The sequence below is a fragment of the Metarhizium brunneum genome, chromosome 1, assembly GCF_013426205.1.
Source record: "Metarhizium brunneum chromosome 1, complete sequence".
Taxonomy (NCBI): domain Eukaryota; kingdom Fungi; phylum Ascomycota; class Sordariomycetes; order Hypocreales; family Clavicipitaceae; genus Metarhizium; species Metarhizium brunneum.
This window is the reverse complement of record NC_089422.1, coordinates 9,183,708-9,211,669: the sequence shown is the minus strand read 5'-3', so window position 1 is coordinate 9,211,669 and position 27,962 is coordinate 9,183,708. Positions and strand designations below refer to the sequence as shown.

General features: G+C 55.0%; 11 protein-coding genes across 11 annotated transcripts; 4 read left to right on the top strand and 7 right to left on the bottom strand.

Annotated features, from left to right (window-relative positions):
- Window positions 1-539: 539 nt before the first annotated feature.
- ada (Bifunctional transcriptional activator/DNA repair enzyme Ada) lies at window positions 540-1,229 on the bottom strand (the record flags this gene model as incomplete). Its single annotated transcript, XM_014685830.1, has 1 exon — window positions 540-1,229. The coding sequence occupies one exon, from the start codon at window positions 1,227-1,229 to the stop codon at window positions 540-542; it is 690 nt and encodes a 229-aa protein (XP_014541316.1).
- A 644-nt stretch (window positions 1,230-1,873) lies between these two features.
- G6M90_00g028470 (uncharacterized protein) lies at window positions 1,874-3,716 on the bottom strand (the record flags this gene model as incomplete). The annotated part of the gene is made up of 2 exons (XM_014685831.1): window positions 1,874-2,650; window positions 2,721-3,716. 2 exons carry the CDS (start codon window positions 3,714-3,716, stop codon window positions 1,874-1,876), a joined length of 1,773 nt encoding a protein of 590 aa, XP_014541317.1.
- A 2,272-nt stretch (window positions 3,717-5,988) lies between these two features.
- On the bottom strand, window positions 5,989-6,903 carry Tsnax (Translin-associated protein X; the record flags this gene model as incomplete). The annotated part of the gene is made up of 3 exons (XM_066130014.1): window positions 5,989-6,559; window positions 6,645-6,662; window positions 6,722-6,903. 3 exons carry the CDS (start codon window positions 6,901-6,903, stop codon window positions 5,989-5,991), a joined length of 771 nt encoding a protein of 256 aa, XP_065985820.1.
- A 391-nt stretch (window positions 6,904-7,294) lies between these two features.
- GPI14 (GPI mannosyltransferase 1) lies at window positions 7,295-8,657 on the top strand (the record flags this gene model as incomplete). Its single annotated transcript, XM_066130013.1, has 2 exons — window positions 7,295-8,305; window positions 8,382-8,657. The coding sequence occupies 2 exons, from the start codon at window positions 7,295-7,297 to the stop codon at window positions 8,655-8,657; spliced, it is 1,287 nt and encodes a 428-aa protein (XP_065986099.1).
- A 513-nt stretch (window positions 8,658-9,170) lies between these two features.
- On the bottom strand, window positions 9,171-11,050 carry G6M90_00g028440 (uncharacterized protein; the record flags this gene model as incomplete). The annotated part of the gene is made up of 2 exons (XM_014685834.1): window positions 9,171-9,430; window positions 9,508-11,050. 2 exons carry the CDS (start codon window positions 11,048-11,050, stop codon window positions 9,171-9,173), a joined length of 1,803 nt encoding a protein of 600 aa, XP_014541320.1.
- A 1,873-nt stretch (window positions 11,051-12,923) lies between these two features.
- Window positions 12,924-13,432, bottom strand: G6M90_00g028430 (uncharacterized protein; the record flags this gene model as incomplete). The annotated part of the gene is made up of 2 exons (XM_066130012.1): window positions 12,924-13,197; window positions 13,272-13,432. 2 exons carry the CDS (start codon window positions 13,430-13,432, stop codon window positions 12,924-12,926), a joined length of 435 nt encoding a protein of 144 aa, XP_065986082.1.
- Window positions 13,433-13,530: 98 nt separating this feature from the next.
- G6M90_00g028420 (uncharacterized protein) lies at window positions 13,531-14,226 on the bottom strand (the record flags this gene model as incomplete). The annotated part of the gene is made up of 1 exon (XM_066130011.1): window positions 13,531-14,226. One exon carries the CDS (start codon window positions 14,224-14,226, stop codon window positions 13,531-13,533), a length of 696 nt encoding a protein of 231 aa, XP_065985783.1.
- Window positions 14,227-18,584: 4,358 nt separating this feature from the next.
- Window positions 18,585-20,270, top strand: alp1_0 (Alkaline protease 1; the record flags this gene model as incomplete). The annotated part of the gene is made up of 5 exons (XM_066130010.1): window positions 18,585-19,122; window positions 19,206-19,336; window positions 19,397-19,696; window positions 19,767-19,962; window positions 20,026-20,270. 5 exons carry the CDS (start codon window positions 18,585-18,587, stop codon window positions 20,268-20,270), a joined length of 1,410 nt encoding a protein of 469 aa, XP_065986066.1.
- A 1,107-nt stretch (window positions 20,271-21,377) lies between these two features.
- Window positions 21,378-23,009, bottom strand: G6M90_00g028400 (uncharacterized protein; the record flags this gene model as incomplete). Its single annotated transcript, XM_014685837.1, has 4 exons — window positions 21,378-21,509; window positions 21,573-21,734; window positions 21,793-22,846; window positions 22,954-23,009. 4 exons carry the CDS (start codon window positions 23,007-23,009, stop codon window positions 21,378-21,380), a joined length of 1,404 nt encoding a protein of 467 aa, XP_014541323.1.
- A 2,382-nt stretch (window positions 23,010-25,391) lies between these two features.
- GIT1_0 (Glycerophosphoinositol permease 1) lies at window positions 25,392-27,117 on the top strand (the record flags this gene model as incomplete). Its single annotated transcript, XM_014685838.1, has 3 exons — window positions 25,392-25,526; window positions 25,629-25,953; window positions 26,060-27,117. 3 exons carry the CDS (start codon window positions 25,392-25,394, stop codon window positions 27,115-27,117), a joined length of 1,518 nt encoding a protein of 505 aa, XP_014541324.1.
- A 633-nt stretch (window positions 27,118-27,750) lies between these two features.
- G6M90_00g028380 (uncharacterized protein) lies at window positions 27,751-27,941 on the top strand (the record flags this gene model as incomplete). The annotated part of the gene is made up of 2 exons (XM_066130009.1): window positions 27,751-27,837; window positions 27,891-27,941. The coding sequence occupies 2 exons, from the start codon at window positions 27,751-27,753 to the stop codon at window positions 27,939-27,941; spliced, it is 138 nt and encodes a 45-aa protein (XP_065985855.1).
- Between the last annotated feature and the right edge of the window lie 21 nt (window positions 27,942-27,962).

Genomic DNA, 27,962 nt, shown 5'->3' with positions numbered 1-27,962 from the left:
CAGTGCGTCAAGTCGGTCTTTTCCCTTTTCTGCACACCGCGTTGCGCAAGAGGACGAACCACGGACTGTCGACTGTCCGTCTCAGTCAGAGGCGCAGAGTAGTCGTTCATCACTGCAAGGGTGTGGCGGCGGGCACGGCCAATCACAGGCCTTGTTTTAGTCAGCGTCGCGTAACCATCCCACGGCAAGTCTGCCGAGAGGATGGCACCTGGAAGCAAATCTGACCGGCCTTTGCGCTCCGAGAGCAAGTGTGTTCACCGCGGCCTCTCAGATTCATGCGTGCCGGGATGTGCTTGGCTGATGGCGATAGCGGTGCGGTGCACCCAACCTCTGCTCGGGGTTAGACGGTCTTCGGGTTTTGACGCTCTTTTCTTCTCCCGGCAGCGACCGTGAGCATCCGCACGGGTTTCGCTGCCAGCCATCCATCCATGTTGTCGGGTCCTTATTGTATCACGGCCCATGTCGTAGTGCTCGGCGGCCATGCGCAGCGCAACCCCGTTGCAGAACCCAATTCCTGAGCCTCGCGCCCATTCGCCTCGTCATCCCGTCGCCTCATCCGGCCAAACCAACAAATCATCCAGCTCCAGCCCCAGACTCACACCCGGGCTCTCGCCAGAACCGTCTGTCTCCAAGCCCACGGTGCCCACGGTCCAAAGATTGAAGTCGTCCAAGCCAAACGCCCCGGCCATCGCAGCCTGTCCCCCATCCCACACTCCCTCGCCATCCCCCGTCGCGCTTCCCCAGGCAGCCCTCTCGTTCCGCAGGTACTCAAACGGCGTCACGCCCACGGTCCTCTTGAACACCCTGTGAAAGTGCCACTTGGACAGCCCCGACCTCCCGGCCATCTGGCTCAGGCTCAAGCCCTCCTCGCCCGCCGCCGCGCCGGCGCGCTCCAGGACAAACGCGCGGATCCGCCGGACGGCGCGCTCCTCGGGCATGAGGCCCTCCATTTCGGGCCGGCAGCGCTTGCACGCCCTGAACCCGGCCGCCTGCGCCTGCGCCCCCGTCGCGTAGAAGCGGACGTTGGACCGGCGGGCCAGCCGGGCCTTGCAGATGGGCCGGCAGTACACCTTTGTCGTCTTGACGGCGTAGACGAAGAAGCCGTCTGCTACGGCGTCGCGCGTCTGCACGGCCCGCCACCGGGCTTCGTCATCGTCGAAGAGGTTGAGGTTTGCGTACGCGACGGGGTACTCGCAAGACATGGTGTCAGGTGAGTGCGTAGTGGTCATTGTGACTTTTCACGATGCCGTGTGACGGCGGGATACTTGGCTTTATATTTCTCATCACAAAGCACATACGCTACCAGTGGCTGTTCACGAACAGTCATGACAAAGTATCCTGCTAACGGGCTGCCGTGGCCAATTGTCCGTCATGCGATGGCAGCTACTTGTGCTGAAACCCTGGAGAGCGGGGGCGTTGCTGGCAATATGGCCAATGAGATGGACCGCGCGACTACATCACGAGCAACAGGGCAATCATACCATGTTCATCTTTCACTTCACTTTACTTCACCTTACTTCACTTTGCTTCATGAGCGTAAAAAAAAAAAAATGTTCCATTGTTTGTCTTAAACACCGTCGCAGCTGTAATTCCAATTACGTGCAATAAACAGGTCTGGTGTGTTATGTCCCAAGCGCCCGTTATCAATAATAACGCCAACAGAAAAGACAAATTCGCAATCCCAGACTCCCAAGTTCCCATTCCCATTTCGCAGTAACAAAACCAAAACAAGTCCCGCTGCCCTCTTTAAAATCCAGTGGGAAAAGGAGTAGCAGCCTTCAGCAATATCCAGCGCAGTGTCCCTTCCCAGTCCCGTCTCCGTCCAACCTTCCCAAGTCCCCGGAAACCGGTTCCCAAAATCTTCCCAGTGCCTTCACAACGAGGCCCCTGGCACCCTCGACACCACCCACTCAAGGATGACCTGGGCGACCGCGTCGCTATTCTTCTCCAGGTACATGAGGTGGCCGTTGCCACAGACACCCGCCTCCTCGAGCTTGATGTGGTCGACGCCGACGCCAGCCTGCCGCATAAACGCGACCGTGGCCCCGTCGCACGTCGCGTGGTGGCTCGCCTCCGCCGTCACCACGAGCTGGCACACCTTGCCCAGCGCCGCCAGCTTCCTGACCATGCCCGGGCGCGCCTCCGGCGGCAGCACCCTGCCCGTGGTGTCGGCCTGCCTGAGCTCCGGCCCGCCACGCTGAAGCAGGCAGACGCCGTTGCTGGTGCCCACGGCGGTCGCAAACAGGTCCAGCGGCGGCTGGGTGACGCCGTGCTCGTCGTAGGCCGGCTCGGGCACAGCCGGCTCGAAAGTGAGCGGGATGTCGGCCAGCCCGTACGGCCGGTGCTGCGCGAAGTACCGGACCTGGTTGGTGAAGACGAGCGCGTTGTCCTTGAGCGCGCGGCTTGTGCCTCCCGGGGGGCCGGCGGGCTCCACGGCCAGGACGGCCTTGACGGTGTCGGGGAGCGCGTCCGCCGCCAGGTACGAGAGCGTGGCGCCGCTCCCTTCGCCGAGGAGAATGGCCGGCCCGGTGCGCTGGACGAGCTTTGTCAGGGCCTCCTTGCCGATGGCTTGTCGTTCGTGTCGGCGGAAGTACAGGGGCACCGTCGAAGCCATGTACGTTTCGAAAATTCCGTCGTCTCGCAGTCCATTCTACTTTTAAGTTAGCACGAAACGGTTGCGGAAAACGAAATTGTCAACGGGAAAATTGGGGGAAACTTACTCCTGGCCATTGGGTGTGCTTGTGGGCGTCGGGCCATCGCTGGAACTTGCTCGCCGCTGTACACGTGGCTTCGGCATTGTCGCGGGTGAGCTTTGCCGTGCAGCTCGCGTACTTGCTCCATTGGACGATGGACTGGTCGAATTCGATGGATCGTCCGCAGGCAGGCAGGTCGACGACGTAGACGGTGAAGCCCTTGTTGATGAAAAAGGCCGCCCATCCTTGCTTGCCGTCGGGCTTGGTGGCCCAGATTTTGCCCGTGTGGAAATCGCCGTGGACCAGGACGATGGGATACGCCCATTTCGGCTCCCGAGGTGTGTACTTTTCAACGTACATCTTGGCTGCCTTGGGCTCGCGTAGGCTTCGGCTGGGCGGCAAGGGGCGATAGTCGAACTTGATGTGAAATTGTTCGAATTCGTGACCAGCCGACGAAACCGGGAAGTTCGAGGGCTGGTAGGCGTCCCATGCGCTCCGAGGGCCCAGCTGCCATGAATTGGGCTGTATATGCTGGACTTTTGGCGGCGAGTAATACACCAGCGGGTCTACAGCAGAGGTGTCCAGATTGCCAGCGTTGTCCAGATTGCCGGCGTTGTCCAGATTAAGAAAGATATCTAGATGACTAGTGTCATCTAGATTGATAAATTTACCCGAAACCAGAGAGCCGTTCAAACCGCCAAGGGGAGTGGGCAATTCGTCCTGATGATCAGGAATGTTGTCCACGTCCATGGGGTCCGTCATACCATTGTCCAAAGGTTGAAAACCAGGAAGAAAGTCGCCGCCAGTACCGTCCAAACCGAGCATGCTGGGGTCCACGAAAGAGGCGGCAGCGGCGGCAGTGGCGGCAGCGGGCTCCTGTTCGGCCGGTACGTAAAGGCCAATCGGGGCTTGCTCAGGATCAAGGACAATCGGTATTGACCCAGTGTTGGCATCTGGGTCTTCCGAAAGCCAGGACTCCTGGAACAAGTCGGTCATCTCCTCATCAAAGGGAACGAAAGGCATGATGACTGGTTGGCGGAAAGTAACAGGTGTTTATAAGTGCTGTAGTGCAAAAGGCGGCACGTAGACAGCAGTAGGGGAACAGGGACTTCGGGGAAGATGAAGGCACTGCTGTGTAATAATAGATGCTGTTGTGCAGTAAGGTGGCACGTAAACAGCAGGGGTAGGGGAACAGGGACTTCAACAAAGATGAAGTGTGTAAATAATAGTTGCTGTAGTGCAAAGAGGTGGCACGTAAACAGCGGTGATAAGGGGGGCAGGGACTTCAAGGAAGGTGAAGTCAATGTGTAAATAATAGGTGCTGTGGTGCAATAAGGGGGCACGTAAACAGCAGGGGTAGGGGAACAGGGACTTCAAGAGAGATGAAGTGTGTAATAATAAATGCTGTAGTGCAAAAGGCGGCACGTAGACAGCAGTGGGAGGGGGAACAGGGACTTCAGCCAACTTGAAGTGTGTAAATAGGTGTTTGTAAGTGCTGCAGTGCGATAAGGTGCACGTAGACAGCAATAGGAGGGGGACCAGGGACTTCAGAAAAGATGAAGTGTCTGGTGTAAATAATAAGTGCTGTAGTGCAATAAAGCGCACGTAGACAGCAGAAATAGGGGAAGCAGGGACTTCGATGGTGATGAAGTATGCAAATAGTTGTTTGTAAGTGCTGTAGTGCAAAGAAAGGCACGTAGACAGCAGTAGAAAAGGGGGCAGGAAGTTCAAGGGGGGGAAAGTAACAGCAAGTTCAGGGGGAATGAAGTGATGTGTGTATAGATCGGGGATCAGAAGGAAATACTTGCTTGTATGTGGGTTCTGTACTGCAAAGTGCTGGCACGAGCAGTGATGAAAGTGGCAGCAAGTTCAAAGAGAATTGCAGTGTCAAGAAACTCAAGGGGAAATGAACTGTGGGAGGACAAATCAGGAAGAACAGAATCAAGAGTGCAGGCCCCGGCTACATTTATATAGAGGAATTTCAAATTCTACGGGGTTCCAAAGGCCGGGACGCCTTCCTCGCTATCAAAACTCGGGCAAAGTCTATATCCAAGCCTTATGGATACCAAAACTACATCGATGTAATGACACACGATCTAAGGCATCCAGAGGAGGCAGGCCTTGGAATAAGCGAGATGGACTAGTATAATGCATTTTCAAGGTTCACCGAGGGGGTCCTCGATGCGCCGACACACGACCCAAGGCATCCAGAGGAGGTCCAGCCTTGGAATACGGGAAATAGTCTAGAATAATGCATTTTCAAGGTTCACCAAGGGGGCCCGCGGGCCAGGTAGTCCGAGCCCACACTGTACAAGACAATAAGGTTTCGATACAATGGCGTCCTCGCTGTCTACGTCGAAGGACGTCGAATGTCAAGATGAGAGATGTTCTTTGGCTAGTCACGGCAAAGGTATTGTGTGTCCTTTTTCACGGGAGTGTTCATCAACGAGCAGCTCACTTGTAATGAGATGTCCTTGTGTTGCTATCTGAGCACTACGTGTACAAAAGCCAGCACAGATTCGCCATTATTTCACCTTACAATGGCAGGTCTGCCCTTCACAAAGGCTGACGGCGGTACCTGCTCAAACAATGGGATCGAGATCTCTGGTACTCAAACCAAAGTGTAAATGATGGCTAAAAGATCCCCAGCCACGACGAGATGACGCTTGAAAAAGAAACAAGGAAGAGCAAACCTAATCGGGGACGACTACGACAGCTAAAGCAATATACGAGAATCTTGGTTTTGGCAGCATGTATCCGGGTTGTTCATTGTATCGATGGCCTACATGCACTGTGGCATGGGACTTGGCAGGTACAGACACGGTAACCACGTGGCGCCGATTCAGGTACACCCGCAGTGGGCTAACCCCAAGGCTTGGACGGCATCGAAAGTCAATAGAAGACCGGCCTATCCAAGCTTTGTTGTAATGTCCTGGTGCATTTTCTGTATACACTAAAGGGCCAGCTTGAGGACGCGGCATCCACGTGCTCAGCATCCGTGGGCCTCATCATGCTCATCAAAGGCGGTCCATGTCCATACCGAACCCAAAATAGTCCATTATTGACTTTTGGCACATGGTTAGAAAGGCAAAATAGGGAAATGCGGCTAACACACAAGGCCCCAGCAAAGCAAGAAGCATATTCTGTCCATGACGGTCTGCATACAGCATGATCCATCATCTTCTCCCGGTTTCTCAACAAGTGTACCGCTCGCCAACCTCTCCAACATGCCCACATGGCCACTGCCCCAAGAAGTCACAAAGTGCATCTCTCACATCCCTCCTTGCAGCGTCAATCAGGGACTCCCGGCCTCCACGTCGTCCTTCATGTCAGGCACCCACCCCTTGGGTCTCTCGCTCCCCCTGACAGCAAGCCCGTAGCCCAGCTTCTCCACCTTGCTCACGCTCTGCCTCATGGCCTCCATCTTGTTCCTGTAGTCCCTGGTGGGAATCTCCCGCAGCGCCTCAAACGCACACCCCAGCTCCTGAATATCGCCCAGTATGTTCCGCCCATCCTCGCCGCCCAGCATCTCCCCATGCTGCGCCGTCGTCACCGTCGCAAACCGCATCATTTCGCCAAAGAGGTCAAAGACGCCAAACATGTAGTCGTGCGGCGTGAGCGCAATGTCTCCCGGGGTAGAAGCCGCCGCCTCCTGGGGAGTAATCAGCTTCTGGTGGCGGAGGTAGTGCGCAAACGAGAGCGCCTCGACCAGCTCCTCGAGGCATCGAAGCGACCAGCTGTATCGGTGGCGGTTTATGGACTGCACATCCGGGGAGATGGATTGCAGGAGTGCCGTGATTTCAGCCATGCGTGTGGTCACGTCCTTTTCCGTAGACGGGGGCAGGCCTTGGTTGATGTGTTTTACTCTAATTCTTGTGAGCCAAGGTGTCGAAAGTCACCACGTTTTGTATGTATGTTTGTGTGCATGTGTAGCTGCTCATCTCATCTTACCGTTGCAGCGCAAAAATACTTTTTTCCCCAGAATTAGTACAGTGTGTATATATAATACATTACAGTGGGAAGCGTACATCTTCTTACTCTGGGCGGTGACGTCCCTCGACGCCTTGACTACCCTCTCCTTCCGATCATAGTGCTCATCCAGCTCATCGCGAAAGTTTTCAAACAGGGACTGGAATCTGGTGCGGGGCGCGTCCTGCGATGATCTGGAGCGCGCGTTGCCGTCTCGGTCTCTCTTAGTTCCCGCGGGCATGTTCACGCGTCCAAATTTTGATACTTTTGGTGATGGTTTTCAACGGGGCCAAGTGAGGTTGTTGTTGATGGATGTGGGTTCGCCAAACGCATCCCCATTGAACGGTCCGGTCTGGTGTGACGGATTGGGAGCCGCACTAACAATTTGCGCCCCACGTTTTTCCCCATCCCCCCAACTGCATCCCACCAGACACAAGGTGCCATCAAGCTCCAAGCTCCAAGCTCAAGCTTGCACGTGTGAATCAACACCAAGGGATGTGAAGAGCAGGGCGGAACGCACTCCGCCGCCAGCATCGACATAAGCTCCCCCTCCCGCCCGCAAGCATGGGAAACACCTCCACCGACGTCTCTCAATCCTCATTGATCGTCGCATCGCCGCCGTCGCCAACGCCATGGCCATGATGGCATCGCTCCTCCGCCCAACGCCGCTCCTCCTCATCGCCGCCCTCCTCCGCGCCGCGCTCCTCGTGTACGGCACCTACCAAGACGCCCACTCGGCCATCAAATACACAGACATCGACTACCTCGTCTTCACCGACGCATCCCGCTACGTCTGGCACGCGCAGTCCCCCTACGCGCGCGACACCTACCGCTACACCCCTCTCCTGGCATGGCTCCTCCTCCCCACCGTGTCCTTCTTCTCCTTCGGCAAAGTCGTCTTCGCCCTCGCCGACCTCCTCGCCGGGTGGCTCATCCTCCGCATCCTCCGCCGTAGGGGCATCCCCCCCGAGCAAGCGGGCGCCTTCGCCGCCCTGTGGCTCTGGAACCCCATGGTCGCGACCATCAGCACGCGCGGCAGCGCCGAGGGCCTGCTGGGCGTCCTGGCCACGGCGCTCGTCTGGGCCGCCGAAGGGCACAGGGTCAACCTCGCCGCCGCGCTGCTCGGCCTCGGCGTCCACTTCAAGATATACCCGTGCATCTGGGCGCCCGCCATCGCGTGGTGGATGGACGACGACCGCCCGCGTCGCAAGCCGGCCCGCCGCCGCGCGCGATTCCTGTCCCGGGACAGAATCCAGCTCGCCGCCGTGAGCCTCGCCACCTTTACAGGACTCAACGTCCTCATGTACGCCGTGTATGTCTCCCCCCCTTTTTCGTCTCCTCGTCGTGCCGCAGTTACTCAAACAGACTTCCGCAGCTACGGCCGCCCGTTCCTCGTGCACACCTTCTTCCACCACCTCACTCGCATCGACCACCGGCACAACTTCTCGCCCTACAACGTCCTGCTGTACCTCGCGTCCTCGCGGCCAGGTATCCCCCTGCACGCCGAGTCGCTCGCCTTCCTCCCGCAGCTGTCGCTCTCGTGCGTCCTCATTCCGCTGGTACTGGCCAAGAAGGACCTGGCGACGACCATGATGGCGCAGACGTTTGCCTTTGTCACCTTCAACAAGGTGTGCACCTCGCAGGTAAGCCGTTCCCGGCACACTAGAAACTTCCTATCGACGAAACGGGCATCTTCACGGGGCGGGCTAACAAGCGTAGTATTTCCTCTGGTACATGATCTTCCTGCCCTTGTACCTCCCCACCTCGACATTCCTGCGCAAGCCGCGCCTGGGCATGACGGCGTTGGTCCTATGGCTCGTCTCGCAAGGAGCGTGGCTGCACCAGGGGTACGAGCTGGAGTTTTTGGGACGCAGCACCTTCTTCCCTGGCCTGTGGGCGTCATCCGTGGCCTTCTTCCTGGTCAACTGCTGGATTCTGGGCGTCATCATCAGCGACGGGGGGGCCCACACAGCACCCAAGGCGCGTACAGAATAGCCACGAGCAGCTTGTGTTTGCAAATCGATGAAGACGCCACTTGCTTGATCTTTTAAAAGTAGAATTCTCATTATGGGTATCTATCTCGCATATGCGGTAACCACCAAGTCCAAAACCATCAAAAATGTCCGAGGGGGGTATTGTATCATCCTTCAAGCGAGCAGATTCCCAAAGTAAATCGGTTCTCAGGCCCTTGCCGCATAGGGCGGGCATCATGTTCGCAATCGAGCTTTATGTGACGCGTGTTTCCCAAACTCCGTGCTCTGTCCATTTGCCAATGTCAGGCTGCTGTACTATTTCGCCCATTGTGTCGTTTGCAAGGCCATAAACGCCGTCTCCAAATATGCAGATAGGCCATGATAAATGTAACAAAAGAAAAGGGGGGGAGGGAAAATAAATTTACGCAACCTCTTGTGCCTTGCTATAGTGAGCAGTACTAAAATCTCCGAATCTGCTGCTCTCCTTTATTTCTTATAGTATCTTCTTACTTTCACAATCTGCAATATTCATTGCTTACTGGATTGTGATTCTCGTTGCGAGCGATCGATAGTTGGAAAGCTTCAAGGAGGATATCCGTGTCCGTGGGTACTCGGGCATAATCACCATCCTTCCGTCCTTGCTGTACGAAATATTGCCGAAACTCTCGCAGAGTTCGGTGAACTGGACTCTGGGCCGAACTCGCGAGAGTTCCGCCACAATCGCGTCACTCCAGACGCCTGAGCACTCTCCGTTCGCCATGAGAAAGTATGGGTTCAGTGGCGGCAGGATGGAATCTGGAAAAAGTGTTAGCCAATGACTCCCACACAATCAGACAGCGCACGCGTGGCACGGGGAGGAGGGGGGAAGGTACCTAAATCTACGAAGCGGATCCGGAGGTACTCGACCTCTTTGAACTTGTCCAAGGACCTCACCGCAGATAAAACCAATCGTTCAAAGGCCTCGATAAAGCCCAATTCCTGTATTCCGGATCCAGAATCGTGATAGCTGCTCGAGTGGCGACAACAATTCTTGACAGTCAAGTCAATTGACCTCAACCTTGTGGTCATTGGATTTGCAAGCCGGCCAGCCATGTCAAAAAAACGGTGGCAGACGCGGCCGGTATATGAAAAGTGCTCCAGCCGAGTGGTGACCTCGGCCATCCTGGCGCAGATGTGCGTCTTCATTGCTACTTTGGCGTAGAATGCGGGCATCACACCCTCCCTTCTGTAGTCATTCTCGAGGCACAGGTTAAAACTGGTGATGCGCATGGGTAAAGACGGCACGAATTCGGACATGGTAATGTAGCTCTTGGATTTTGGCTTGCTGTATGAGGCCTGCCACTCCTTTAGATTTGGCAAAGCACCCAGGATGGCGTGGAAGTCGCCGGTCTCTCTCATCAGATTCCATTGCCCCCTCGTCACGAGCGTCCTCACTGTCGGGACAGGCTCCAGCGCCCGTCCGGAGAGCAGGTGCTCTTGGTGGCGGAAGCAAACCACCTTGGGTGCTTTTCTTCGTTCGCCGCCCTCCAAAGACAAGACCTGCACGCAAGGCAGTGCCAGGGATACAAATCGAAAGACCTCGTCCAGCGTGCAGTTGTTTGCCGGCAGGGTATAGGTGGCATTTGTGAGCCCGTCGGACGTCACGGTTGGGAGGACGAGGGTATTTGACAGGGCGAGTGGGCCAAAGGTAGGCTGAAACACAGGGAACCAAACTTCGACGTGCTTGATGTGGCATGACAGGTGCGGTTTGTCGGCCAGGTGCATCATTGCATTTTCAATGGATTCGATGGTGGCCTTGAGCTTGACGTGGCGGTAGAGACGCTGCTGGACCAGAACTCTCCATACTTGGTTTACCAGAGCCAAATCAGCGAGTTCTCGCCTGCGGCAGTGTCGTTGGGCACCGCTCCAGCACTTGGCTAGGCTGGATATTCTCATGGCACTGCTAGAGGTTGGCGAAATGCAGTAACCAAAGAGGTGGTCCAGAATGGCTTCGTGGACTTCAGTTGGCAGCTCGTCAAATGGCGTGGCACGTGAGGCATGGGCCATGGTATTCTCGGTCGCGGACGAGCTGGACTCGTTGAACATTTCGATGTCGGTGCCATAGTCAGAGTCGTCGAGGCAGCACACGCGAGTGCCGCGGTTATCGGGGAGCGGAAAGGGCGTGCTGCTCGGCCTCGCTGGTGGGACAAAGAAGGAGTTCTTGACTTGGTCCAGCGGAGGACTCGACTGGCCAGGAGACACGGGGCTCGAGGCGGTGTTGAGCAGCGTGGCCATGGACGAGGCCATTAAGGAATTGAAATCGTCGTCTGCAGATTCGGGGGCGTGCATTTGTTCGTCATGGCTTCGGAAGCCACCTCGGACGGGCAAGGCAACATGGCCATCACCATGGCCTTGGGCGTCGGTGTCTTGTCCCATTCCGGCTTGGAGCATCTATTTTACAATGTCTGCGGAACGGATGGCTGGGTCGGCAACGGGTGCATTCTCAGCGGCGGTTTGATTGTCGAAAACGTTGCGATTGATATGGGTGCACGCTGCCCAGTGTAAAGTGCAAAGAACGTGCCAGCAAGTCGAGGCGGAGTCGAAACGGCGATTCAAAACTCGGTTTGAGGTGGGCGTGGCAGGGGAAGGGGAAGGAGAAGGAGAGGGGTCAATTAGATTTGACTGGCTCCAGGCGAAGAATGACACAAGGCAGAACAAGGAACGCTTTCTTGGGAACACTGGGTTTAGGTATTTTCCAGGACGAATGGATGGAAGCACCAAGTATCGACGTTTTGGCTGCGGCCAAGTGGCTACTGGGTAGGTGAGGCGCAGAAAAGGCAACGGGGGGAGAAGAAAAAGAGAGGGATGCCGAGAGAGAGAGGTGACGGATTTGCGAGGCGGGCTGGCGTCAATCCAGTGACATTGACTACAAAGGATCAAGCCATGACCCCGAGTGCGTGAAGAGAGGTGAGTGGATGGATGGGAGGAGTTTGAGGCCGCCCGCCCTTGGCAGATTGATCAAATGTGAGTCGGTTGATGTGAGAAGATGAGCAAATGAGCAAATGTGAGGGGAAACATTGAGTTGGACCCTAGTGCCAAACCTTGCCAAATGCTTGCGGCCTTGAACATTGAATTTTCAATCTTCCCTTGTGCCAACTAGTCGGGTGGATAACTATCATGGCGGCGCCCAAGGGATCGATCTTGTCAAAAAAGGGATCAGACATCTCTTTGGGGTGGTGGAGATGCTCAACATTGGATGCTTCAATGCGCTTCTCGCACCTTGGCACTTTTCGTCGACCCTCTCCAGTCGCTCACGCGGCACAGCACCACTGATGCTGACGATATATTGCAACAAGTCAAGTCATCCATGTCCTGCACCGCCGCGCCTTCCCGCCTGCTGCCTAGCCGCATCCATGATGGGCACGCCGTGACGACGGAGCCCAATGTTGACCATCACGCAACACACAAGCCACGTAGCTGCGCCTCCGAACCGAGCCACAGTCCGACTTGACATGTTTGCTACCACGACGTTGGGCTGATGGAGTTTGAGTGAGACGGGGCCATGAAGAGGTCATCGCGTCAGTCAAAAATGCCCTCCACCGTGCCCAGATGGCGGAGGTGCCGGCAAGTTTGACATTCAAATGCATTGATGTGTCAACATTGATTTAAAAAAAAAGATACAATGGATTCATCTGGAATTGCCGCATACTACGGAGTACGGAGTACTGACTGACCCTGGCTCCTCCAATTTCCGTCGATGAGAAACATTGAACCAATGCATTTGCACAGGGGACTGGCGAGCCTGCAAGCCGCGGTGGGCCAATTTGATCGCCCTTCTGGCTCCGGCACCATTTGTCATTTGATATCACGACATGGATGCCACGCGATCCTCGGCCGTGCCTCAGCATTCTCCCTCCCTCGACTAGTAGTACGTATTTTAATCTTTAAAATCTTCAATATTGTCATGAACCGGCAGAGCCACATGCATGTTCCATGTTCATATCCATTGAATACTTTCATCACAGCGCCAGCACGGTGGCGTTTACCAGAACCCTCGACAATCCTACGCCGTAGTCACGACTCTGCCATTTCTGAGACGGTTTCTTCTGGAACAATGGGCCAGTCGCCGCCACGCGCATGTATTACTAAAATCCTTTCCACGCCCAGGGTTCCCAACTGCTGCGTGCCGAGCACACGAGTCAAGATGTCGAGATTCCCGTCTTGGGGGGGAAACGAACACGCCACATGCAGTGTTGGGCATGCGCCAAAAGACTTCAATTGGTCTTTTGGCATTGTACACGTCGCAAATTCAAAATGCGAGCTGGGCCCTCTTGAGCGGGATCAAGGCCAACGCCACGTCTTCAGAGTAGTAGCTCTGCCGACGCACCACGTCGCCCGTCAAGATGCCCACCGAGCCGAGGGTTTCTTGGTCCGTGGACGGCTGGTCGGGCACGCCGGGGAACATGCGCGAGGAGCCGTCGCGCGCCGCTCCGATCTTGACGGGGTTCTCGGAGGCGACGATGACGAGCTTGGTTGCCGAGGGCGCCGCTGCCGCCAAGAGGGGTGTGCTGTCCGGACGCCGGCTGCAGGTCGAGTTGTGTCTGGTGCGTTGTGTGAAGCCGTCATCATGTCTGGCAAAAGTCTGCCCCTAATGCACGGGGGTCCGGCGCCAACGCTCGTCAGCTCGAGGTAAATTGTGCGTTGTCGGTTCATCACGGCGACGCTGTCAGCCAACTTGACTCGACGTTTCAATGGTGCTTTCATCAAGAGCCACTGGCCAGCTTCGTCCCAACGTTCAGCGTCGCAACCAAGTCGCATCTCTCTCAACCCAAGTAGCATCAATGACAAGTACACCCCGATCCCGTTGCCCGCGGCAGACGAAGCCCCTCGCAGCCCGCAAACAAAGACACCAGAGTCTAACTGCTGATAAAATCCATCAGCGCAAACAGCGAAGGCGGCTGTATCCTGCCCCCGTCCGGCGCGCCATACGCCTTCTCGAACCGGGGGTCGATCCAGTCCCGCATAGCAGCAATGTCGACGCCGTCGTAGGATTCGTGCGGCAGCTCCTCTGCCGGGCCTTCCTCCGACGCCGCGGTGCCATGCGTGTCCAGGCTTCCGCCCTCGCATGTGCCCGGCGTCGACTCGTCCGCGCACCCATCCCCCCCGACCGCGGAGCTCGACGAGGCCGCCGGCCCCGTGTCCCCGCGCTCGCCGATGTTGACGCCCTCCAAAAGGGCAGAGCTCCACGAAAAGTCCTCCGGGTTGGCGTCGTTCTCCCAGGGGAGAGTCAGCTTCCGCACGTGCTCCTCTTGCCTGCGGGAGGCTGCCTCGGAGAGTTGCGCCGCGCGCGACGACGACGGGTTGCTGGTGAGGGGCTCGGAGCTGCATCGCCGCGGCTGCAGGCGCTTGTTCTGCTCGGCGACGGCGCGCAGTCCGTCTGACAGGGCGGATATGGCGGACAGGGCTCGCTCGAGCCTGCGCTCCGTGGCGAGGAGCCTGGACTCGAGGTCGATGATGCGGTGCTTCACCTTGTCCTTGTGCTTGCGCTGGCTGCTGCGGAGTCTGGCTGCCCGCTCGGCCGGACGAACGGGCCGCTTGGGAGCCGGTGCCATGACGGGCTGCTGCTTGTTGCTGGCGCGTCGCGAGACGTTTCTGTGTGATTGTGGAATGGGCTAGTCGATGACGTTTAAATTAAATGTAGTTTTTGCGTAAAACGTGCATGTGTCGGGGCCCGAGGGTGAGGTGAGAAGAATCGATCCAGTTGCACCACCGTTGCGACGTCCAGTGGGGGGTTTTAGCATCGTGCGGGCGAGCAGTCCGGGTCCGGCCGCGTTGCCGTCATAGTCTTACCGTCGACTTCTAATTGGTCGTCCTACCCGGTACCGATATCGTCGTCGTGGCGGCTGGGCTCCAGGTGATATTATCCTCTGTAAGGCGAAATCAGTCGACTTTTTCTACGCGTGGCGCACGTCAAGCTTCTGCTATAGCTTTATTGGAATTTATATAATTCCCATCGCAGAATATTGGAACAGTACGTTTAGGCCGCAGATGAACTGACGAGAAGAATGGGATCACAGCAACAAAGGACACCTACCCCTTGATAGGGACTCATCAAGCTTCCGACACAATGAGAACCGCGTTTAACAATGGAACTAAATAAGAAGATTCAAAACAGTCTGGTGGCCTTCAGCCCAATATACCCTATGTAAAGCTGGCAGGTTTGCCACTGCGCTCTTGATACCTCCTCTGGCGGGGTTCAACTTGCCCTTGCTTAGCGGCACATTATAGCCCCGAAAAACCTGGACAAGAAGGCTACATATAGATACATATGTATATATATGGCCGAAAGAGTTGGCCCCAGGTCCTTTATCATTTGAAATTAGTGCACTAATATTCGACGTTGAGAAAAATAAGCAAAGGCGTACTTGTACCATTAAGAAGGATACTTGACCGAAACCGTGTTCCAAGTATCATCTATCCCAGGGTACAGCCTTCGACCTCGATTCTTGTGTGAGTTAAGAAATGTGAGAGAGATGATTTCTCGTTAGATTTCCCAATCGCTGTTATGAATATAGTCAGTTACTCATGCTTTACCAACTTTCTGCAAACCTGTACGCGGGCGGTCGTTTCAAAAGCCGTCTGGCATGCTGTCGACACGGCCGTCTGCGTCGTCCAGCATCTTGCTAAGACTGTGAGCAACGCTCGGCCACCGACGGAAAAGCAGGCGTAAAGTTAGGAAAATGGAATGACCGAAACGCAAATAAAACTGGACTGATACGACCCATGGAGATTTTCGAGAAACATGCATGCGGAATTTTGCGGATGCCCACAGTTGATACCTGGCGCGGATGAGTTGCAAACCCAAATTGGGTATGAATAGCAAGCTTTCTTCCGCAATGTGTCAAAAGTCGCCTAGAAAGAGACATCTGCTGGGAGAAATAAATCACAGGAAATGGGATAAATGCGATATGATGCTTCCGCGACTCTCGACTCGAGTCGTAATCGGACACCTGGCACCCCAAGCATAAGCAGGGTCGTTCCGGCGCGCCCCGATGAACCACGCCAGCAGGATTGTTGGAAAAAAAAAACAATTAATTCTCTTTCAGCTTCACTTGGCCGTCTTTTGTGCTAGTGCCTCTGTCTCCCTCAGAAAGCAGCGAGCGGCGCTATTGGGCGATGCATTACGCAGCCGCGGCGCCAAAGGACCCCGTTTGTGACCAAGGGATTTTCCCCGCGGTAGACTGATTCGCAGGGCGCGCATGAAGCATTATAAAACTGCCCAGAATTTCGGCAACCTCCACGGCATCAATTGTATACACTTCCGCGTGGGCGGATCAAACCAAGGGCCAGAGGTTGACGTCATTGGAGGAACATGGCAACAGGAACCGTTCCTATCAGCATCCACACGCGACAAGAACACTCCGAAAAATGCAGCCCAGTCCCAGGAATTCAAGCCGGATGAGAAACGCCTTGAAAACTTGAAAAGCGGGAAAATAAAAAAGTCAAGTTCTGCCCTGGGATACGATGCTAGTAGATCGGGCGAATGGGGTCGTGCTTGGAGCATAAAAGCGACTGACTCTACTTGACACAAGTGCCTGCGATACAATTGACCATCAGACCGAAAACTTAGGACGGCCGGGCTGAAAGGTTGGCGATCAAACCAGTGTGTCAGAGCTTCTTTCAAGTCATTGTGTCGTGCAGCGACTCGCTAGCGCCCGGCCGTGGGCTTTGCTGACGTTTTTTCGCGTAATTACTTCCTTTTTGCATTGTTGTTTTATTCCTTGGCTTACACACGGGGAACCGGCTCCCATTATTGCACACACTGCGCTTGCACGTCGTGTCTTGCATGAAGTCCCTCTAGGCCAAGGGGAGAAAACGCTATTTCGTGCCAGGGAGTATATCCGCTTCCAAGAACCCCCCTGCTGCTTGATAGTAAGGCCGAGGCACAACGGCGCGGGCATACACGGAGCTCAGTTCTCCGAGCGCTAGATGGCTCATGACTTGAATAAGGCGAACTCGTCCGAGGGGTGGCAAGGACTCAGGACTCAGGAGGGTTTCCTCGCTTCGAAATAGGCAGCAGGACAGAGTTGGGGCCGCCCATCTTGTCTTGGTCGGGCGGGCAGGGCGTAAGCTTTGATAGAGGCTGCGTCTGGCAGCTGCAGCTTGCCATTCATTTCCATGCACTGGGGTTCTCAGGAAGATGTACGGATGCGAGGATTCACGAGCCGCCTCGTGGATCGAAACAATGATCATCGCCGCATCACGGGCTTGGACACTTCAGAGGCGTGGAATGACGACAAGCTGTTGCGGAATCATAACAAAAGGACTGCACGGGCTGGTTTCCGAAGCAGGTTTCAAATAGGAGCGCACCTCAATCTGCGACAAAAACAAATGAGGCCAGCAGTCCCCAAGGTCTGGCGTCGAAGCGTGCGGCGTTTCTGATGTGTGGGGTTGCTGGTTCGTGAACAGAGTAGACTGGACCAAGACGGACTACGCTGCCCATGACGGCGGAGAAGCAGAATATATCGATTGATGAGCCGAGTCACCAGACGCAAGGAGAGATTGATATTGGCCTTGCCCATTCGAGCTGGGTCGATCGAGGCAAAACCGCAGCCGTATGAGGGGATGGCTTGGCACGGGGGCACGGGGGCACGGGGCACCAAGGGGCCATGGAGGCACTCATGTGCAGCATGCCGCGATTTAGCTCCACTTGCCAATTAACCTTGGGGACTGCCTTATTTCTTTAATTTTTCTCTTGGCGAGGTTAGATTCATCAGGCGCTGTGGCTGAAATATGCAGAGTGCGGAAAGGAAGCATTAATAGACGTAAATTTCAGAGTAGCACTTGGCACATCTGCGCCTATCCGACGGCACGAGCAAGGTTCCATGTCCGCCCCGGCTGTCGCTCCTTCCCAGTGGACAGGCTGGCTCACCAGTCTTGACTCTTGACTCTTCTCCTGCTCCGCCTTTCCAATGCGCCTCGGCCATCTGTTATTGCACCGCGCAATAAACTGTCTGGAGCTGACATCTGTACATACTCGGCGAGCCGGCCCCTGATCCGATCTCGTCGCTGCCACCCTGGTTGCTCACACGCGCCCGGCGTTTGGACCTGGTCCGCTTGGCCGGGTCAGCTATTGTCGAGTCTTGGCATTGACTTGACTGGTCCGGCCTTGACGGCCCCAGCTCCATCGCCATCGACGCCGCCCAAGGCCTTTTTCGAAACCATATGGCGGCGCTTCACGCCGCAGCCAAGGAGGGCTTGCCTCGTGCTCAGTCTCATCCCTGACAACTACTATCCTTGCGAGTTGCTGCCGTTGGAGTGCTCCGTCTTGGCAGGCACGTCGTGCTCAACCCGTGAGATACACTCCATGCCCCAGATGTCCCAGATGCTGCCTCCATGCGGCCGCGATTCGGCCACATCATGAGACGTCTTACCACGTGGGCTCAGCACTTCATTTGCTGGGCTCAGCACTTCATTTGCTGGGCCCAGTCAGAATTACTGGCAGAGCCATGTCGTCCATCGCGAGATTGAGGCCAAGATGCGACAATATCCATCTTGTCTCGAGGCTATTCGGCCCCCCCCATGTCCACCATGCCTCTCAATCATTCTCCTTGTAATTCAAACCCTGTTTCACGTCATTTGTTGCAGTATTTCTTCCCTTGGATGCCCATGTTTTCTTCGTCCTGTCCCTCTGTTTGTTGCGATTCCTGTAATCTGATAGATCCGGCAGGTCGGCATCCATCATTTTCTTCTCTTCGTCAAGTTGTTCCAGCGAGTTCCGAGCAGCGTTGAACGTTGATTTTTCTTCTTTTTTTGTCGAATTCCCTCTAGACCGACTCTAGGTGGATTGTCCGTCGTTTGGTTTCTTGTTTTCGCCATTTATACATACCGGCGGAGCGATCCGCGGGATCGGCCGTCACTGTTCATCACTGTCAATAAGGACTTTGTCCGTTTACAATTTTAGCCCGTCATGACGTCCATCAAGAACATGGTTCTTGGAGCTGTCCTCCTCTGGGCACAGCTGATTGCCGCCTTTCCCACTCCCATCGGCGGCGACGGCGGCCTCTTGAGCCTCCTCGGCCTTGGCTCCAGCCGGAACGGCGACAAGAATGCTTCGCCCACTCCAGCAAAGAGCAATGTCAAAGCTAAATCAAGGATCGTCCCCAACAGCTACATCGTTGTCTACAAGAATACCACCAGCGCCGCGGATGTCAAGGCCATGACGGCCTCCGTCTCTTCCCAACTCAAGAAGCGCAACCTGAACAAACGTGGATTCGAAGGCCAGCCACTTTCGACCAACGTCCGGTCCTTCCAGATAAACAACTGGCATGCCATGAATTTCGAAGCCGAGGAATCCATGGCGTTGGAGGTTGGCGAGTATGACGGGGTGGATTATGTCGAGAACAACACGTGGTTTTCGACACAGGAGCTTGTTGAACAAACAAATGCCCCTGTTGGATTGCAGCGATTGTCAGAAGCGGCTCCCGTAGGCGAGCAAGCAAAAAAAGGTGAATAACCCCCCGACTCTAGGCTTTCGTCCTTCAAACTTCCTGCGACTGCATCGACTGACTGGAGAGGGGAAAATTTGTAGGATCTTACGTGTACGACTCATCTGCGGGCAACGGCACTACTGCCTACGTGGTTGACTCTGGCTGTCGAACCACCCACCGGGATTTTCAAGGGCGTGCTACTACGATTGCCAACTTTGTTAAAGGCGAGAGAGTATGTTGTAGACCCCTCCAAGGACTCTACGTGGCCGCTTGGCATATTAATGATGCGTAGGCAACCGACGCCAACGGCCACGGCACCCACGTCGCCTGCACTATTGCTGGCGCGAGGTTTGGTGTTGCTAAATTGGCCACGGTCAAGTGCGTCAAGGTCATGAATGCCAAGGGCCAAGGAACAAATGCGGACATTATCGCAGGCTTGCAGAGTGTTGTTGAAGACGTGAATAAGACCAAACCCCAGGCGGCAACTATGAACATGTCCTTGGGTGGAGGCCGGTCAAAGGCCTTGGACATGGCCATAAACAATGTCTTCAAAGCCGGTGTTCTTCCTGTGGTGGCAGCCGGAAACGAGAATGCATGTCGCTCCAAATGGCCAAGTCTGCCACTGTCATCGAGATGAAACGAGCGCTAACATCGTCCTACAGCAAAACGCAAAAAACGTATCGCCAGCCGCTGCCCCCAACGCCGTCACCGTTGGCGCCGTAAATGCCACCACGGATCAAAAGGCTGGCTTCTCAAACTTTGGCCCGAGTGTCGATATCAATGCCCCTGGTGTGGATGTTCAGTCTTGTGGCATCGAGTCTGACAGTGATGTGTCGACTAAGAGCGGGACCAGCATGGGTAAGAGTTCAAGCATCAAGACCGTTGTCCCCCTTGGCCACAACTGACCGACCTCATCTATAGCCTCTCCCCATGTTGCCGGCCTTGCCAACTATTTGATGCGGTTGGAGAATGTCAGCGACCCCGCCAAAGTAACCGCCCTGCTGAAGAACCTCTCCAAGGACACGGATGCTACGGTGGAGGGCGGCCGAAGAGACACAACGCCCCTGATTGCCAACAACGGAAACCAAAAAGATAAGAATACGTTCCTGGATGAGAATGGCCCGGTCAAGGGGGGTACACAGGGAAACGGCGCCGCCTCGAATTAATCCGCACAGCTACTGTAATTGGAGTTGGTCATCTTTTGTGGGAGTATCAAGGCCTCGTAGCTTAACCAGAAGAGTTGCAAGAGTACTGCCACGTTTTCCTTGCAGTCCGCCACGGACATGGTGCATCCCGCGTTGGCAGAAATTCCAATCTATTAACATTGAATGTCTCTTGTAGTATTATTGGACCAAGTGTATTGAGTTGTGCAGTCAGTTTTGTAGATATAATCGGGGTCTTTATAGCACCACACCTTTCCGCCATTTGTTTCCTGGCGGTGCTGTTGATGCGTATCGGACTGGACTATTTACCACCTGGCGTTTATACGTCAAACACTCTATTCGAGCTGGGCTATTCGAGGCGCATCCCGGTCCCGCGTCCCCGGGTCCGGACACAAAACTCCCACCGGCGAAGCACAGCGTAGGTAGTCAGTAATTATCGGCCAGTTGTTTTTGTCAAAGTAGCGCATGTTCATGCACAGCGTATTGGCCAGGGAGCTTCAGGGTTATATTGGCAGCAGTGCTGGATGGAAACATCGCAGCGTCATAAAGCCAGATTTGTATTGGGTCACGGACATGGAGAGGTAGACCTGGGACGCTAGACACGACGCAGCAGCAAGCTTTGGTGGTATTGGTCTGTCTGCCATACATGCATCGACAAGAAGGGCCTAGCCACTCCATCTTCTTTCAGAAGCATAGAGTCCACGGTGAAAAGGGGGTTATAGAATGTTGCTCGCCACCAGAGTCTCGACACCTGTCAACCCGTCGTGACAAGGACTCAGTTGGGCCATTCCACAGGAGAAGCCTGGAGCATGGGGATTACTTTTAGCACTTCTTCGGCACAACCGTGGTCATCAAAGGACCAGATTGCAATTTGACATCCGTGCTGGGCTGCGCCCCATTTACGTACGTCTTGGAGATGCTGGGAAAAGCAGAGAATCAATCAGTGGGTGGCCGTGGGATCAAGTAAATTATTCGTATTAGAAGGTCGTATGTAGCTCAAGAACCTTGTCTCGTCCATTAAATGCTCATTAGTAGGACAAGGAGATGCATGAATATTTGTCCGAGAAACAATAGTGATAATAGAGAAGCAGCTTTAGGGGAATTCAGTCTTTACAGTTCTTCTCTGGCGGTCGTTATGGCTGTCGTGACCGCTGGTGCGGGATCATTTAGTTTTTGAAGCAGGATGCTTGCCTCTTTAAAGATATTGGGGAATTGAGCCCCTAATAACCATGCGGTGCCGATCTGTGGGTGGCGCGTTAGTTGGGAGCCGCATCTTGTGTTTGTAGCAAGGCGGGCATCATTTACCATTAGGCCAGAAACAAATAGCAGACACAGGGCAACAACCCCAAACATGACCAGGGTCTCGCTAGTGTCCATGGTTGGCTCATTCCGTTGCTTCTGGTTATTCTCCAAGTTGAGCTGCTTGGGATCTTGACGGGGGTAAAGTGTCTCGATGAATTGTTCAATCTAATTGACATGTCAGCGGGCTCAACTTGAGAGTAGAGTTGGAGTTGAGCTGGCATACTTTGGCGCATCGCACGCTAATGTTGAGGTAATTGGGATCTCTGGGGTCATTCTTCTTCTGAATTCTTCGGGCATATCTGCGGAATACCTCGCATACAGTGTAGAGGTTTTGTGTGCACTCGGTCATGAGCTGGCAGGCGTCGCCCTTTGTGATCTTGACGTTGCGCTTCAGGACGTCAGGGTTGCGGAAGACCAGCTCCAGAGTAGCAATGGCCATGCCTTGCGGAATAGCAACGAAGTTGAACACACTCTGTTCGCGCATGCCGGCCATGTAGAAGAGGCATTCCTCACAGTGTTTTAAGGCATCGAGAACCATGTCTGATATGCAATTCAGGGCCTTGTCCTCGTAATTTGGGTCAAACAAGTCCTCCCACTTATCCACGTGCCTGCTCCAAATCTCCTTGGGATACCAGCGGCGACCGTCGCTCCAGTCCTCCCGGAGATCACGGATAATGTTGGTCTTCTGGAGGAACTGGCCCATGGACTCGGTCAGGGAGGGTCGCTCTGCGAGTTTGGGGTTCCCTAGTTCTGAAGCGACAAAAAGCCTGGTCAGACCCTCACCAACCAAACCTGCGACGTAGTGGCAGTACAGCTCATAGTCGTCAATGGTGTTGACACCATTCTTGATCATTTCGTCGTTTTGGGCGTAGTCAGCCATGCCATGGCCCATTTTTACGGTAATGTCCTTGATGATTGCATAGTAAGTTGGCTTAATCTTTTTGAGCTCGGTGATGACGACGTCAAATTTTTCCAAGAGCTCCCTGTCCTTTTCTTGGCTCTCGTGGTACTGCCAGCCATCAACCTCCATGGTGTCGTGAAAGTTGCGCAGCAAAGGCACCTTCTTGCTCAACGGTATCGTCATGTCATCTTCGATGGTATCGAGGCCCCGCAGTACCAAATAGAACAGACTAATGGGGACAAGGAGCTCATGGTTGAGTTCTTGGATGACAGCGGCAAAGCTGCGACTAGTCAAGTTGAGGAAGCGGAAGCATTCCTTCAAGGTTTCCGATTCTGTGGAAGGATCGCGCCTGTGGACAGGGTTGTGCCAGAGCTTCCTGTAATCAAATGGGTGTTAGCAACAGCCATGGTCACCGTCATGTTCTGTAGAATGCATTGCCAAAGCATCGTATGGCGCTGTACTGAGGGTGACCATCAAACATACCACTGGATAATGGAGCGCAGCTGGTTGGGGTGCAGAAGGTAGTATATGGCGCCCATTGTGTAGTATTTGCCGGCCAGCCAGCTCAATTGGCGGAGAGGACGTGGGTGTCTGAAAGGACAAGGAAATTCTCATAAAAGGGGGGTTGCGCAGAGATATCCAGACGCAGCAAAGCGCAGGAGTACAATGGCCAGCTTTTCTGTGCGCGGTCGTGACGCGGGTGCAGCAACCGGCTTCAGAGCGGAAAGAGTTGTTCAAGCAGACAGCGGCCGGTAAGGAAACGGCCTCTAGAGGAGAAAAGAAGCTGTCGAGATGGCAGAGGAAGGATGTGGAGGAAAGGTTGGGGAGAGGGAAGCGGGACGCGTGAGGCGTCAGAAATTAAGAGGCCCAACATGGAGAGTTTTTGTATTAGCCATTAGCCATTAGCCAAAGAAGTGTCAGAAGGGGTTTTCTCCAAGCGGAGATTGCCTCCACACTGGGATGGGTCGGCTGTGGCTTGTGCAGGCGGCTTCTGCAGCAAAAGATGCCCGAAACCCGGCCAAATGTGGCGGACAGTGGCTTGTTTCTCTGTTCTTCATTTGAGCGGCGTACGGAGGTGCGGAAAAGAAGGATTCTGATTCGCTGGGGCACGCGTTTGCCCTGAGCACGAATACGCAAGAGCGCCTTCCGGTTGCGGGATGAATACGCAGCTTCTCACCAGTGGTTTGAATGGCCGAAGGGTCCAGCGTCACCAAACACCATATCCTCCAACCCCGGAGTAAAACTTCTGTGTTAGCTCGAGCGCAAGTGTTTGCTGCTACTGGTTTGACCGTGATAAGTCGGTGTAGAGCTGTGCCACGACGGTTCAAGGCGGAGAGCCCACTGAAATGACTTTTCAACCGGCGGAAAGCTGCCAGGTTTGTCTCAACAAAGCTCTTCGTTGACACGTGGAAAGTTACTAGGAACCGCGGTGTTCGCTTCGACTCGTCTGGCAACGGATCAATCCTCGAGCCTGCCGTCGCGTTGACTGCACGACTGGCACTGTGCAGGATATCATCTGAATCCACGTCGCTGAGCCATCAATCAAGTCCGATACACTCTTACAGCCCAGCGCGACGGAAGCCTGTCATTCATGACAAGGGGAATGGCGAAACCGGGCAACGCGAAGCGCGGCAGGCCAGATGTGCTATACAATGGCGCCCGAAGACAATCAATCAATCGATGCGTCTCGCAGTCGGCGTACGGACAGCTTATAACCTGGGCTTGGCGAGAGTCAAGGCACAGGAATTATCGTGGCGTTGAGGCCAGCAGAGGCTTGTGAGGGGATTTGGCATGGCCAAAGCATTTCTGCTAGGTTCCATGCCAACGTGAGCTCTTGCCATATATGCAGGCAAAGCTGTATAATGTGGCCAAGTTGGAGCTTTTGGAGCTGTTCAACTCGGGCCTCTTGGGCTGCTGCCGCCGCATATGAAGCTTTTTGGCTGGGCTGATGGAAGCTGCTTCAAGGTTAGCTGGAGCTATCAAATCCCCCAGAGCTTCTTTTTGTTTTCCCCTCCATGTGCGCTTCGGAAACCCTACCAGGGATTGCCTGCGGCGCTGCTTGATGACGTTATTGTGAGATTCAATGTGTGAGGCTGGCTAGAAGACAAAGCTGCTACGAAGGTGCCTAGCCCTAAACTCCCGCAAGGCAGCATTATATCACAAGACTCTATTCCCCTTCCCCGTTCTTATGGAGTGGCTTTCGACCCCAGGTGTCTCGGGACAATTTCGACCTCGCACAAAAATTCCAGCCCGTCAGGTGGACAAAGGCTCGAGACCAGCCAGTCATGTCCTCACAAAGCCGACCCCACGGCGTAATCAACGTGGAGAAGAACCATCTGCAGGTCGGGACGGGGTCCGGTTGTCATACTACATTTTGAACCATGACTTTCGTACTTGTCTCTCGGTTAGAGAAAACCGCCATGGTGAGCCAATCTCCATGCGGACGGGCGACTGTATGTAGTGCTTGCAATCCTTGCTTGAACCCGCGCACGTGTCCAATACAATAATCAGCCCTCCACTTATGAATAGAGAGCGCTGTTCATTCTGTCCCATCTGCATCATCATCTTGCTGCGGCCAGGGTTCGTTCGGGACTCGGCACGGCTAGCCTGTAAGACGCTGATCTTCTGCCCCAGGCACGTGTACGGGATGAAAGGTTGGCAGGATTCTAGTTATGCGGGGTTGGACTTTAATTTTCTTCCATATTCGTTAGTTGGGGGGATTCGTTCTTCCTTTTCGCGTCCATTCGCGGACCGAGAAGCATCATCGTGGTTCGGCTTCTCCATACTTGCTGGGATACTAATACCCTGTGCCTGTGCCCGTGCCTGGTCGGGCAAGAGAAAAGAAACAAAGTTGAGAGCAGCCGCTTGACACTCATTTGTTGTTCTATGACTTGTGTCCCGGCTACTCGTTGTTGCGCATAATGGACAACGAGGCCGTTGATATCGTTCCCGGGGAGCATCACGATGCGACGACCAAGGGGGACTCTGAGGCGCAAGTCGCTGCTGTCGAGCGGGGTTCCAGCAAACGACAGAGGTTATCTGATGTATTCACAATTGTAAGCCCGCATTATCTTGACTTGTCACAGCCTGGAACCAATAGACGTGGCCGTTTGTCGGTTCCCATGCCCGCTTGCCCCTACTCTACTAACGGTTGTTAGTTTTGCTCCGGCTTCGCCCTCATCTCGGATGGCTACCAGAACAATCTCATGACCATGTCCAACGTGCTCTTCAAGAAGGAATACCCGAACGAGTACACCCCCCAAGTCAGCACCCGCGTCTCCAACGCCCTGCTCGTCGGCGAGATCCTGGGCCAGGTCGTCGTCGGCCTGACCTGCGACTACATGGGCCGCAAGACGGCCATCATCATGACGACGCTGCTCATTGTTCTCGGCGGCATCCTGGCCACCGCCTCTCACGGCGTTACTATCGACGGCATGTTTTGGATGCTGACTGTTTCGAGAGGCATCGTCGGTTTCGGAGCAGGTATGTCTCGCATATTCAACCACCCCGTCCCCAGTTGATGTGCCCACTCCCTAGATCCTCGTACATCATGATCCAAGCCAATTTCCGCGACTCTGACGCCGTCTAGGTGGCGAGTACCCTGCCGCCAGCACGTCCGCATCCGAGGCCGCCAACGAACACACGCCCGCGAACCGCGGCCCCGTCTTCATCCTCGTCACCAATCTCCCCCTCTCGTTCGGCGGCCCGTTCGCCGTGTCCGTCTTCCTCATCGTGCTGTCCGCCGCCGGCGAGACCAACCTCTCGACCGTGTGGCGCGTCTGCTTCGGCGTCGGCGTCGCGCTGCCCCTGACCGTCTTCTACTTCCGCCTCAAGATGCTCAACTCCAAGCTCTACCGCCGCGGCGCCATCAAGAGGCACGTCCCCTACGGCCTGGTCGTCAGGTACTATTGGAAAACGCTGATCGGCACCTGCGGCGCCTGGTTCCTCTACGACTTTGTCACCTTCCCCAACGGCGTCTTCTCCGGCACCATCATCTCCAGCGTTGCCTCCAGGTCCGGCAGCACCCTGCGCAGCACGGCGGAGTGGCAGCTTCTCCTCGGCGCCATTGCCCTGCCCGGCGTCCTCCTCGGCGCATTCCTCTGCGACAGGCTGGGCCGCAAGAACGTCATGATGCTGGGCTTCTCAGGATACCTGGTCTTTGGGCTGGTCATTGGCTGCGCGTACGACAAGATCACCGCCATCATCCCGCTCTTTGTCATCTTTTACGGCCTGATGCAGAGTTCTGGCAACTTGGGCCCGGGCGATATGCTCGGCCTCATTTCCTCGGAGAGCTACGCCACCAGCGTCCGTGGAACGTGCTACGGCCTCAGTGCGGCGATTGGCAAGACGGGTGCTGCTCTGGGGACACAGGCGTTTACACCGATTCAAGATAGGTTCGGCAAGAGGTGGACGTTTATTGTCGCGGCTATATGCGGTGTGGTGGGCGTCTTGGTCACGTACTTTTTTGTGCCCAGGTTGACGGGCGAGGATCTGGCCAAGCGGGACGAGGAGTTTAGGGCGTACCTGTTGGCGAATGGGTGGAATGGTGAGATGGGCGAGGCTGATTTGAAGGGTTTGGCAGAGGATGTCGACGAGGGCGTGGTGTCTGGTGATCATGGAGAGAATGGGGCCAAGGCTGCTGGGTAGGGATATTGTTATGGAGCGGTTGGTTTTTGAGAATGCCCTAACGACTGGGTGACGTCTCTGTTGGCTTCTTGATGTTGTTCATGTTTCTGATCCAAGCGGCGTTGCTCTGTGTGCGACGTGCTGGGAGACAAATATTGACATCAGCCAGTCGCACGGCAAGCAATGAATCAGATCCGAGCACAAATCTAACGGACAAAGTCCCAAAGGTGAATCACTTTGAGACAGACCCACCGACAATAAATACCCTGACGCAATATGCCCTCTTTTCTCCTGCAACATGGCCTAAATCTCAACTCCCTCCTTTTGAGAATATCCATAATAACAAACGAAATATCCTACCGCTAATAGTGCTTTTTTGGGGGGGACTTTGATTCCCTTGTGCCTCCAGCTCCCGAAGAATAAATCTACATCAACATGGGATGCACACTGTCGGTAGAGGTGGAATTTCCCGCCAGGAGGAAGCGCCACAGGAGGCATAAACGCAGACACCACATCCCCATCTACAGCACGACTCACCCCGACGGATTCCTAGAAGCAGTACTAGGCCCTGGGCCCGGTGTTTGTCGGCAAACAACTCACGGCGGGAGACAAACAACCCCCCATTGTGGCACAGTCACACACCCTCGGCGAGCAATGAGTCATGAGCTTAATATCCTCAAGCCGCGGGTGGACGAAAAGGCCAAGACTGTCGATGCTGAGGAACCCGCCCCTCACAAGACGGTAAGTGTTGACGTTCAAGACCTTGCTAGTAGCAGAAGGATAATGCTTCGTAGGAGACGGCGCCCGAAGCAGACACGGGACAGGAGGCCACAGAAGCTGCGTAGTATGGCGTGAACAATTTTATT